The sequence below is a fragment of the Bubalus bubalis genome, chromosome 17, assembly GCF_019923935.1.
Source record: "Bubalus bubalis isolate 160015118507 breed Murrah chromosome 17, NDDB_SH_1, whole genome shotgun sequence".
Taxonomy (NCBI): Eukaryota; Metazoa; Chordata; class Mammalia; order Artiodactyla; family Bovidae; genus Bubalus; species Bubalus bubalis.
The window spans coordinates 67,887,323-67,899,439 of record NC_059173.1 but is presented as its reverse complement, the minus strand read 5'-3'; the positions used below and the strand labels follow the sequence as shown (position 1 = coordinate 67,899,439).

Below are 12,117 nucleotides of genomic sequence, written 5' to 3'. Positions count from 1 at the left end.
GAGGGTATCCTGAAATGGGCCACATTTCTACGAAATCACTGATGGCTGCTATTTTCTGTTAAAAAATGCTCTTAAGATATGGGGAGGGAGGGTCAGGATAGGGGACACATGTACACCCATGGCTGATTCATGTGAATGTATGGCAAAAACCACCACAATATTGTAAAGTATTAGCCTCCAATTAAAATTTTTTAAAAAAACCATTGCAGTAATATCATGTACTTTTGCCACAGAATAATGCTGGTATGAGAAATAAATCGGATATGTCAAGTTCTAAAAAAAAAAAAATGCTCTTAAGATAATAGAATCATCCAGCAGTGATGAGCATGGGGCAAGACTCCTGTATTCCGGAGCCCTGGTTCTTGTCCCTTGGTCCACAGTGGAAGAACCTGTGTGTCAGTGACACAGCAAAGGGATTCAACCCTGCTGGGCATTCCCGGAAATGCAGAGATGGTCCTGGTGTGCCTGGAACCCTCCAGGACCCTGGAAGGAGCTGCCTTGTACATTTCACAGGACTTGTGCGGACAGAGGCTCCTCAGCAAGAGTCTGCTTAAAGCTCCTGTTGTTAAAATGAAATCACCCGGTGCTGCAACCAAGGAAACTATACTGACTTGAAATGACCTTGGTAAACACATGAGTAGGACTTCCCTGGTGGCTCAGATGGTAAAGTGTCTGTCTACAATGCGGGAGACCTGGGTTTGATCCCTGGGTCGGGAAGATTCCCTGGAGAAGGAAATGGCGACCTACTCCAGTACTCTTGCCTAGAAAATCCCATGGACGGAGGAGCCTGGTGCAGGCTACTGCCCATGGGGTCACAAAGAGTCAGACATGACTGAGTGACTTCACTTCAAACACATGAGTGCTCCTCATGGCACGTAGTTCTGAGGCCAATTTACTGCTTCAAAGTTCAGCATCTACTCAGTTTTACCCCTCTGGAGCAGGAGAAGTCGGAGTGGGGCAAAAGCATGCAGCGAGAACTCTGTCTTTGGAGGGCCCCTGGAGGAATCTCAGCGAGGATAGACTTAGCTGCCTGACACCTCAAAAAATGCACACTGGATATGGCCTGCCCTGGACAGGTTTATACCAAGGCTTTGAGGATGCTGCAGACTTAAATATCTTCCTCCTACACACCCATTAAGGATGGACAGCACTTGTCACCTTAGTTACAGAGGCTGGTGTCAAGAAGCATCTCTGGTGTTTGTGAAGTCAGAGGTTGGCCCTCTGGCTTCTTGCGGTTTCTGTAGAGTCCACAGTTCGAGGGACTTTCTATTCTGCACAACCGCTGCGAAACGTGACATGTGCTGTTCCCTCAGAGTCAACTCCTCAGGAACAGTACCAGAACACACCTGGTTGCTAAACACTTACATACCAGGAAACGCTGTCCTTGAAAGGAGACTGCCAGTATGATAAGGGGTTGTGTTCCCAGGTGTGGCTTGAGATGAGATGATGCTTATCTAAATGGCTCCCAGGGGCTCCCCAGGGGATGAAATCTCAGTCTACTGTTCTGATTCCCTTTCCCTCTCTCTCCTTGGGACACTTTAATATCCAGGATGACCAAACCACATGCTCATTAAGCGTGAGTGATGGTGGGAGTGGCATCTCACTTAAAAATTTAGACAGAAACTACATGAAATGCAAGGGCTTATAAACTCAAATCAAATGGGGCTCCATGCTTTAGGTAGGGAGGCCTTGGACAGCCAAGGTCATGGGGTTTCCTGTTCTTCAGCCACCTGCAGAGCTAACTTTCCTAAACTCACATGTCTGTGGTGTGGATGTTTCTCAGGCCACTCACCTAGCCCCAGACTTGCTTCCAGCTCGGACCTTGCCTCGCATGTTCTTGCTTCTGTAACGTTCAGGCTATTTTGAGGTTCTCTGTTTGGAACTCTCTACAGCATCATCTAGAAACCTCAGTCAGAATGGATGAGTGGGAAAAGGGATGATTCCATGGCATTCTATGGAGGGATGTCTGTATGGTCTATCTTTTCAATCCCCACAACAGCCCAGTGAGGTGGACGGTATTACTCCCATTTTCAGATGAGGAGAAGGAGAACTAGAGAGGTCCAGTGACTCGGCAAGGTCTCCAGTAGTCACCACACAGCAGGAGACCTGGATCAAGTTCTGCTCTGTTTGAGCTATGTTCTGGTCTTGGTGCATCTATGGGCTAGCCTCCTTTTTACAGAAGTTATTAGCAAAAATGTAAACAAACACAGAAGTAGATGATGGATCCCCACACATCCACCATCCTGATAAAACAGTTGTCAAGATCTTGCTGCTTACGGAACAGTTTTCTTTGGCTTCATTTTCTATCAGCTTTGTCTCATCCGGGACCACTTGTTCACTCACACGCCAGGTTTCAACCAGACTGAACAAGCTGTTTAGTTATTCTCTGACTCTGGGCCTTTGCACATGTTGATCCCTTTGACTCGGTTGCTTCCAACCCTGGTACACAGCTGCCCACAAGACCCACCACTGACCGACCACGTCAGAAACTGCTGGCACTAGGCACCCTTCCCTCCACGCCCGCTTGACCCACTCTTCTCATTCTTCAAGACTTCCTTCTAGAATCCCCCCTCTCTACAAAGCCTTCACCGATGTCCCCAGTCTGGCTAAAGGTGCTTCTTCCAATCTCCACTGGGCCTCACACATGTTTCTATCACAGGCTGGAACCAGGGGTGTCTGACTCAGCTGTGTTCTTTGGCTCCTCTGCTGTGTCATTCCTCGAAGGGTCCAGTGCCTCACAGCACAGGCCCACTGTGGCGCACAGGCCCACCGTGGCGGGGCAGGGCCAGGCCCAAGGGCCCCCAGCGCCACGGCTGGCCCTCCCTGGCACTTGGCTCGCTGGACAAGGCTGCTGTTCTTTGGTGCTCTCACTCATTTAAAGGAAGTGGTTCTTGGCTTTCTTTCCCAGCCACCAATTACGTTACCACAGGAGGTCACATTTTGGTTGCGGAGATGGATTCTTGAAAAACTGTGAATATGAATGCCAACTCTATTCCACAGAAACTCCTCACTTCATAACACAAGATGATGTGCTGTGTACCTTCCGAATGATTCACATTTCAGGTCACTAATAAGCTGTGTGACTTTGGGCCAGTTACTTAACCTCTCTGTGCCCCAGTTTCTTTCTTCGTAAAATGAGAACTGTACTTCAAAGGGATTAGGGAGGACTGAGTGAGATAATGCGCGGAAAGGCCTGGCACATAGTAAGTGCTCAACAAATGATAGGTACTATTTCTGTTAGACTTTGTCATCGTCAGAGTATTTCATCCACACAGGCTTGTTTCTTTGGTTTCATAATAGCCCTCAGTATTGAAAAGCTCTAAAAGGCTTCCCTGATGGCTCAGATGATAACGAATCTGCCTGCAATGCAGGGGACTCAGGTTTGATCCCTGGGTCAGCAAGATTCCCTGGAGAAGGGAATGGCTACCCAGTCCAGTATTCTTGCCTGAAGAATTCCAGGGACAGAGGAGCCTGACGGGCTACAGTCTATGGCGTTGCAAAGAGTCGGACACGACTTGAGCGACTAACACACACACACAGAGGAATACTACTCTGTATTGTAAATCTTCTATTTTTATCATGAGCATAAATTCTGTACCTAAAAATGATGCTGTGTCTGAGATTTCCAGAGTCTGGCGTGCCCACCATTCTGATAAAAGAAGGCAGGCAGAGGCTGCCTTTGTTTACTGGGATCTCCTGGAATTCACGCCGGGCTGTCACCACCTCCTCCTGGTTCTTCCTCTCACCATCCCCTGGGGGTGCTTGTGGGGTAGAAACAGGAGAATAAGATGACCTGAAGGAAGCCAGGATTTGGGAGGCCTGAGGCAGAAGGACAGGGTGATTCATACCTGTGAACCCCACTTCTCTGGGGCAGCACTGGCAGGGCCAGTGCTCTGTTGCTGGACGAGAGCACCCACGGGGCAACTCGCCCCCTTCCTCAGGCACCCAGACCACGGAAGGAGAGCCTGGGCATTGGGAAATCACCAGGTGTCTTCACACACTGTGCTGAAACACTCATGATGCTCTGGGTCAACTTCATTAAAAAAAAGTTTGCGTCTGATTTAAGTCTTTCAGGAGCCCTACATCATGTTGGTTTTAAACATGCTGTGTCTGGATAATAAGTACTGAGGCCGGGGATTAGGTGAGGTGGGGAGATTTATAAACCACTAGATGCATTAAAGCCCCATAATTCACCCTTTGTTTTGTCTAAAAATTGAGCCATACCCCTTCCCCTTTTCAGGCTCCTGTCCATATCAAGCAGAGACTGGGTTCACTGACTTTGCACCGTGAGGCTCCTGTGAAAGGCAAAGAGACAAAAGCCTCCCATCAAAGCTGCCATAGTGAGTTTCTGTTCAAAAGGAGGCGGGAATTCTTGAAGCAATTCCCAGGGCTTTAGACGGCCCGGCCCCTCGCCCCTGCCTGCAGCCCAGTAACTGCGCACCTCCTCCCTGCTTGCCCCTTGTGGTCCTCTGCCCCAGGCGAGGTGCCTTGCTCCACCTAAGTGGGGCGGGGGGCATCCACGATGCTGTAATCTGGGACCAGAGGCGGATGCCTGAACGGTTCTCCGCCCTCCCTCACTCACGCAGAAACCAGACAGAACCCCAGGAGGGCCGGCGCAGCCCCTTTCAGGGCTCGCTCCCGCCTCTCACGTGAGGTCCTCAGGCCCCCCCCGGGTTTCTCTCTCGGCTAGTCACGGACAAATTCTCTCATCGCCCCAGGCTTTCCCTCATTCCCGAGCCCCACTGCAGCCGGCCTTAGTACCCTCTGAACACCTTTATGGGGCAGTAAAAACTTTACAGCCTGCAGCTCTAAACCGTTCTCACGTTTCTGTATAGAAGTATTTATGGCACACAAGATTACTACGGTTCGCCCTTTGAAAACCCCAGCAGATCCCAGACGCATTCAAAGGGGGCTGACCGAGTTACACTGGCCAACAGCTGGCTTACAGAAATCCACAGTGGCAGGGCTAAATTCTGGCTGCGAACAGCTAAGTCAGAAGAGAAAACAGCCTTGAGTCTCACGGCATCACCGAGGCAGCCCTGCGCTTTGCCTCTTCCGTGTGGCTTTGGTGTCAAACCCGCTTGCGTGCGTCTCTCCCTGGATTTTTGCTTCCCTGCTCGGTTCTTGCCTGGGTCCACAGGGATCCCTGTGAGCTTCGTCAGCAAATCCAGAGATCCAATCTGTTCCTTCCGTCTTGAGCAGGCAGAAAATTAAAACCAGGAAAAAGCTAGCAACTCGATCACGACTCGTTTCTCCAAACAGTACCCAGGAGCCACCTGTGAGCCCAAAAAAGGCATCCCCGCGCCCTTAGAAGCGCCCTTACCGGTATTCCATATCCGCCTCTCCGGTGCATCAGAGACGGGCCCCAGCCTCCTTGGATGTGGGGCCTCAGCGCTCTGCAGCCCACAGACAATCGGGCCCATTATAGTCATCAGGCCGCCGAGTTAAAGGGTGGCCCTTAGAAAAATATAAACAGCTTGTCAGCGCCAGCCAAGGGGGCGGGGCTGCAGCATCAGGGGACAATGGGCGCCAATGACCAGCCTCTCTGGGCTCTGTTGGCTGAGGATATCGTGTTTCATTTTGAAGAAGGGGAGACAGAGAGCGAGGAACGCCGAATAAGAAGGGCCAGCCCCGCTGCATGAAAGGGGTCTGGGTTGAAAAGTTTAATCACTGCTCACAGAAGATCATTTTCAAGGAGGAGTTTGATGCCTCACACAAAATAATGCAAATTTTTAGAAGTCACAGACGTTCGTGTTGCATTAACCATCTCTGGTATCCCGGGCTTAATAAATATAGTATTCACTGGGGTAGAAAGGACTTTTTCAATCAAACAACAAAGGAAAGGAATAAAGTCCAAGGAAGATGCTTTTATTACATGTTTATCTTATTAAATAGAATATCAGATAAGTACTTACTACATTTACAGAAAAAATGCTTGATTTGATTGGTTTGTCTTCAGAACTCAGAGAAGTGGGCATATTTTATTCCCCAAATATAAATGCCTCATGTTAAAAAAAATGCTCACAATCTGATCATACCTGCACACAGAAAACAGGAGTTAACTCAGTGTATAGGGGAGAAGGCAAAGGCAATGTCTTTTTTCTCTCTTCTGAACTTAACTAAATCCTACTTGCAAAGCTACTAGGCCAGCTTAAACTGTCAAAACCCTATGATAATAACCAAGAACCAGAAAATAAACTATGGCTTTTTAAAATAAAATTTCTAAATAATACACTGAAGTAAGAAGGTTAAGAGCTATTTGGCTGATTTGTGGTATTGTGTAAATTACAGGCATAAAATCTTTGAGAAAAGCACAGTCATTAAAATTGGGAATAGTTCCCTTATTTATAAAGGAAGCACAACAGCTATCAAAATTCACTAGCAGAGAAACGGAAAAATATTGAAATATAAGCATTTCCACAAATTTTGCATCGGGCTTTTCTGATTTTGATTATAAAAAGAATAATCCAAAGACACTGTCCTTTCTGATCTATGGTAGTTTAAAAATATTTATGATTCTGCCACTGATGTTTAATTTATATTAAAGTCAGACTCCTCTGGTGCGTGCATGCGTGCTAAATCGCTCAGTCCTGTCTGACTCTTTCGACCCCATGGACTGTAGACTGCCAGGCTCCTCTGTCCATGGGATTCTCTAGGCAAGAATACTGGAACGGATTGCCATTTCCTTCTCCAGGGGGATCTTCCCAACCCAGGGATCCAACCTGTGTGTCCTGCATTGCAGGCAGGTTCCTTACCACTAGCGTCACCTGGGAAGTGAGACTCCTTAAACTGAAGTGCGACTCACTTAAAGTGAGACTCCCCTGCTAAGTCATTTAAGTCGTGTCCAACTCTGTGCGACCCCATAGACGGCAGCCCACCAGGCTCCCCCGTCCCTGAGATTCTCCAGGCAAGAACACTGGAGTAGGTTGCCATTTCCTTCTCCAATGCATGAAAGTGAAAAGTGAAAGTGAAGTCGCTCAGTCGTGTCTGACCCTCAGCGACCCCATGGACTGCAGCCTTCCAGGCTCCTCCATCCATGGGATTTTCCAGGCAAGAGTACTGGAGTGGGGTGCCATTGCCTTCTCCGGAGACTCCCCTGATACTCATCTAAGTAGTGCTTTGAGGCTGCTTTGGGTCCTTCTGTTCTTCCACTGATTATAAAGGAGCTTCTTATATCTCTATTTGCATGGCTCTGGATTTTAAAGTAAAGGTTACCTTCTGGAAAAGATCTAGTTTTCCTTTAATACTAATCAAGACCCTGTCATAAAAACAGCAAAAGTATGAAAAACTTCAGAACACCAAAAGTATGAAAAAAAAGAAAAAATAGATAAATTTGACTTCATCAATATTAAAAAACCTCTGTGCATCAATTCTATCATCAAGAAAGTAAAAAGATAACCCACAGGAGAAATATATCAACATCATATATCTGATAAGGTCTAGTATGCAGAATATATAATGAACTCCTATAATTAAACAACAAAAATAGAAATAACCCGATTTAAAAATGAGCAAAGTTCTTGTATAGAGATTTCTCCAAAAATGATATACCAATGGCCAACCAGCACATGAAAGATGCTTAACATCATTAGTCATTAGGGAAATTCAAATCAAAACAAAAAGAGGTACCACTTCACAACCATTCAGTTCAGTTCAGTTCAGTCGCTCAGTTGTGTCCAATTCCTTGCGACCCCATGAATCGCAGCACGCCAGGCCTCCCTGTCCATCACCAACTCCTGGAGTTCACTCAAACTCATGTCCATCGAGTTGGTGATGCCATCCAGCCATCTCATCCTCTGTCGTCCCCTTCTCCTCCGGCCCCCAATTCCTCCCAGCATCAGAGTCTTTTCCAATGAGTCAACTCTTCGCATGAGGTGGCCAAAGTATTGGAGTTTCAGCTTCAGCATCAGTCCTTCCAAAGAACACCCAGGACTGATCTCCTTTAGAATGAACTGGTTGGATCTCCTTGCAGTCCAAGGGACTCTCAAGAGTCTTCTCCAACACCACAGTTCAAAAGCATCAATTCTTCGCTCTCAGCTTTCTTCACAGTCCAACTCTCACATCCATACATGGCCACTGGAAAAACCATAGCCTTGACTAGACGAACCTTTGTTGGCAAAGTAATGTCTCTGCTCTTTAATATGCTATCTAGGTTGGTCATAACTTTCCTTCCAAGGAGTAAGTGTCTTTTCATTTCATGGCTGCAGTCACCATCTGCAGTGATTTTGGAGCCCAGAAAAATAAAGTCTGACACTGTTTCCACTGTTTCCCCATCTAATTCTCATGAAGTAATGGGACCAGATGCCATGATCTTCGTTTTCTGAATGTTGAGCTTTAAGCCAACTTTTTCACTCTCATCTTTCACTTTCATCAAGAGGCTTTTTAGTTCCTCGTCACTTTCTGCCATAAGGGTGGTTTCATCTGCATATCTGAGGTTATTGATATTTCTCCCGGCAATCTTGATTCCAGCTTGTGCTTCATCCAGCCCAGCATTTCTCATGATGTACTTTGCATATAAGTTAAATAAGCAGGGTGACAATATACAGCCTTGACGTACTCCTTTTCCTATTTGGAACCAGTCTGTTGTTCCATGTCCAGTTCTAACTATTGCTTCCTGGCCTGCATATAGGTTTCTCAAGAGGCATGTTAGCTGGTATTCCCATCTCTTTCAGAATTTTCCACAGTTTATTGTGATCCACACAGTCAAAAGCTTTGGCATAGTCAATAAAGCAGAAATAGATGTTTTTCTGGAACTCTCTTGCTTTTTCCATGATCTAGCGGGTGTTGGCAATTTGATCTCTGGTTCCTCTGCCTTTTCTAAAACCAGTTTAAACATCTGGAAGTTCACGGTTCACGTACTGCTGAAGCCTGGCTTGGCGAATTTTGAGCATTACTTTGCTAGCATGTGAGATGAATGCAATTGTGCAGTAGTTTGAGCATTCTTTGGCATTGCCTTTCTTTAGGATTGTAATGAAAACTGACCTTTTCCAGTCCTGTGGCCACTGCTGAGTTTTCCAAATTTGCTGGCATATTGAGGGCAGCACGTTCACAGCATCATCTTTCAGGATTTGAAATAGCTCAACTGGAATTCCATCACCTCCTCTAGCTTTGTTCGTAGTGATGCTTCCTAAGGCCCACTTGACTTCACATTCCAGGATATCTGGCTCTAGGTGAGTGATCACACCATCGTGATTATCTGGGTTGTGAAGCTCTTTTTTGTACAGTTCTTCTGTGTATTCTTGCCACCTTTTCTTAATATCTTCTGCTTCTGTTAGGTCCATACCATTTCTGTCCTTTATTGAGCCCATCTTTGCATGAAATGTTCCCTTGGAATCTCTAATTTTCTTGAAGAGATCTCTAGTCTTTCCCATTCTGTTGTTTTCCTCTATTTCTTTGCATTGATCACTGAGGAAGGCTTTCTTATCTCTCCTTGCTATTCTTTGGAACTCTGCATTCAGATCCATATATCTTTCCTTTTCTCCTCTGCATTTCACTTCTCATCTTTTCACAGCTATTTGTAAGGCCTCCTCAGACAGCCATTTTGCTTTTTTGCATTTCTTTTCCATGGGGATGGTCTTGATCCCTGTCTGCTGTACAATGTCACGAACCTCCGTCCATAGTTCATCAGGGACTCTATCTATCAGATCTAGCCCCTTAAATCTATTTCTTACTTCCACTGTATAATCATAAGGGATTTTATTCACAACCATTAGGATGGCTATTAAAAAAAAAGCAAAAACAAGTGTGGAGGAGGATAAAGAGAAACTGGAACCTTTGCACACTGCTATGGGAATGTTGGGATTTTCCAGGCAAGAGTACTGGAGTGGGGTGCCATTTCCTTCTCCAATGCATGAAAGTGAAAAGTGAAAGGGAAATCGTTCAGTCGTGTCCGACTCTGTGCGACCCCATAGATGGCAGCCCACCAGGCTCCCCCGTCCCTGGGATTCTCCAGGCAAGAACACTGGAGTGGGTCACCATTTCCTTCTCCAATGCATGAAAGTAAAAGTGAAAGTGAAGTCACTCAGTCATGTCCGATTCTTAGCCTGGTGGGCTGCAGTCCATCGGGTCGCTAAGAGTCGGATACAACTGAATGTCTTCACTTTGACTTTTCACTTTCTGCATTGGAGAAGGAAATGGCAACCTACTCCAGTGTTCTTGCCTGGAGAATCCCAGGGACGGGGGAGCCTGGTAGGCTGCCGTCTATGGGGTCGCACAGAGTCGGACACAACTGAAGCGACTAAACAGCAGCAAGCAGTGGGAATGTAAAATGGCTCAGCTACTGTGGAAAACAGGCCTACAGTTCTTCAAAACGTCAAACATAAAACTACCATGTGACCTGGCAATTCCACTCCTGGATATATAGCCAAGAGAACCGAAAACAGGTACTCAAACAAATACGTGTATACTTATGTTCATAGCAACATTATTCACAGGTAGTTGCAAGGCAATGGCACCCCACTCCAGTACTCTTGCCTGGAAAATCCCATGGTTGGAGGAGACTGGAAGGCTGCAGTCCATGGCGTCGCTGAGGGTCGGACACGTCTGAGTGACTTCACTTTCACTTTTCACTTTCATGCATTGGAGAAGGAAATGGCAACCCACTCCAGTGTTCTTGCCTGGAGAATGCCAGGGACGGGGCATCCTGGTGGGCTGCTGTCTATGGGGTCGCACAGAGTCGGACACGACTGAAGTGACTCAGCAGCAGCAGCAGCAGTTCCAAGGTAGACACAACCTACACGCCCGTGTGTGTGTGTGTGTGTGTGTGTGCGTGTGTGTGTTGTCACTTCAGCTGTGTCCGACTGAAACTGTATGGACTGTAGTCCACCAGTCTCCTCTGTCGATAGACTTCTCCAGGCAAGAACACTGGAGTGGGTTGCCATTTCCCTCTACAAAAGCAACTATAGAAAGAAAGTGAAGTCGCTCAGTCGTGCCTGACTGTTTGTGACCCCGTGGACTGTAGCCCACCAGGCTCCTCCATCCATGGAATTCTCCAGGCCAGAGCACTGGAGTGGGGTGCCATTTCCTTCTCCCAGATAGAGATAGTAGTTATATAACTGCAAATGTATTATATGCCACTAAACTGTTCACTTTAGATGGCTAATTTTATGTTTCATTTTACTTTTTATAGTTTCTTCTGGGTTCAACAGGAGGCTTCCTTAAAAAGTCATCCCATGAGTATACTGAAGATTTTTTTTTAAGATTTATTCAATTTATTCAATCATTATTTGTGCATTGTTCAGTATCTGTTAAGCACTGGATACTGTGGGGCAGTGAGTGCCAGGAGACCAATTTGCACCTTCTCTATTAAAGCTGAGAAAGAGCAGGATCATCCAGTAGGGAAAGGAACATGGCAGGCAGGCTGAGAGAAGGAATATTGTGTAAACGGTGGCGACCTGCCAGGTCACCTCTCGCTTGATCTCATTTACTCCTCAGAACCACCGGGAGTGGAGGTGGTAGGAACGATTATTTCCATATTATGGAGACAGAAACTGAGAATCAGAGTTAACTGCCTTCCCAAAGTCACCCCGCCCGTAGGCACTGGAGCAGGTTCTTCCTCTTCTGCCAGCTGCTCCCTGAGCAGAGGTAAGGAGCAGAATCCATTCGCAACGCAGAAGGAAAAATATATAAACGACTTAAATTTACTAAGAAGCATTTTAGACATTAAAAAAAAAAGCAGGGTGGCTCTCTTTCTAGTGGGATAAGGACACAAACCAGGGAAAGAAATAAAATTGTCAAAGACTTATTCAGAAAGTTTCATTTTCAGAAAACAACCACATAACTTTAGACAGAGAGGGATTTTCTAAGTAATCTGATCAGATACCCTTATTTTTCTGATGGGAAATCTGATGCCCTGCAAAATTAAGTGACGTGCTCAGTTACGTAGCAAAATAGCAGCAAAACCAGGGCTAGGAGTCAAGTTTCTTAACTCCTAGTCCAGCGTTCCTTCTACTATGCCACACACGCAAAATTAAGAAACCAGTCCCAGTTTAACCTTTACTGAGCAGATCTCAAATTCTCTCTCTATATATAAATTAACAGACATAACAATTCCTACTCGCTGTAAACTCGAAGTGTAATGATCTAGAGCACGTATACAACATTCTCCAAGAGTCTACT

At 46.2% G+C, this 12,117-nt stretch overlaps 1 protein-coding gene across 5 annotated transcripts in view; it reads right to left on the bottom strand.

Annotated features, from left to right (window-relative positions):
• Nucleotides 1-12,117, bottom strand: part of TRIM2 (tripartite motif containing 2) — a 189,633-nt gene that overhangs the window by 125,230 nt on the left and 52,286 nt on the right. For 2 of the 5 annotated variants that reach the window (XM_025268195.3, XM_025268194.3), the window contains exon 1: nt 5,324-5,462. The exons of 1 other annotated variant lie outside the window; for it this stretch is intronic. In XM_025268195.3, the coding sequence (XP_025123980.1) occupies nt 5,324-5,353 (30 nt within the window). In that variant the 5' untranslated portion in view covers nt 5,354-5,462. Of the gene's footprint in view, nt 1-5,323; nt 5,467-12,117 lie in introns of those variants that run through there. 2 more of the 5 variants (XM_025268196.3, XM_025268201.3) reach the window with 2 other exon arrangements.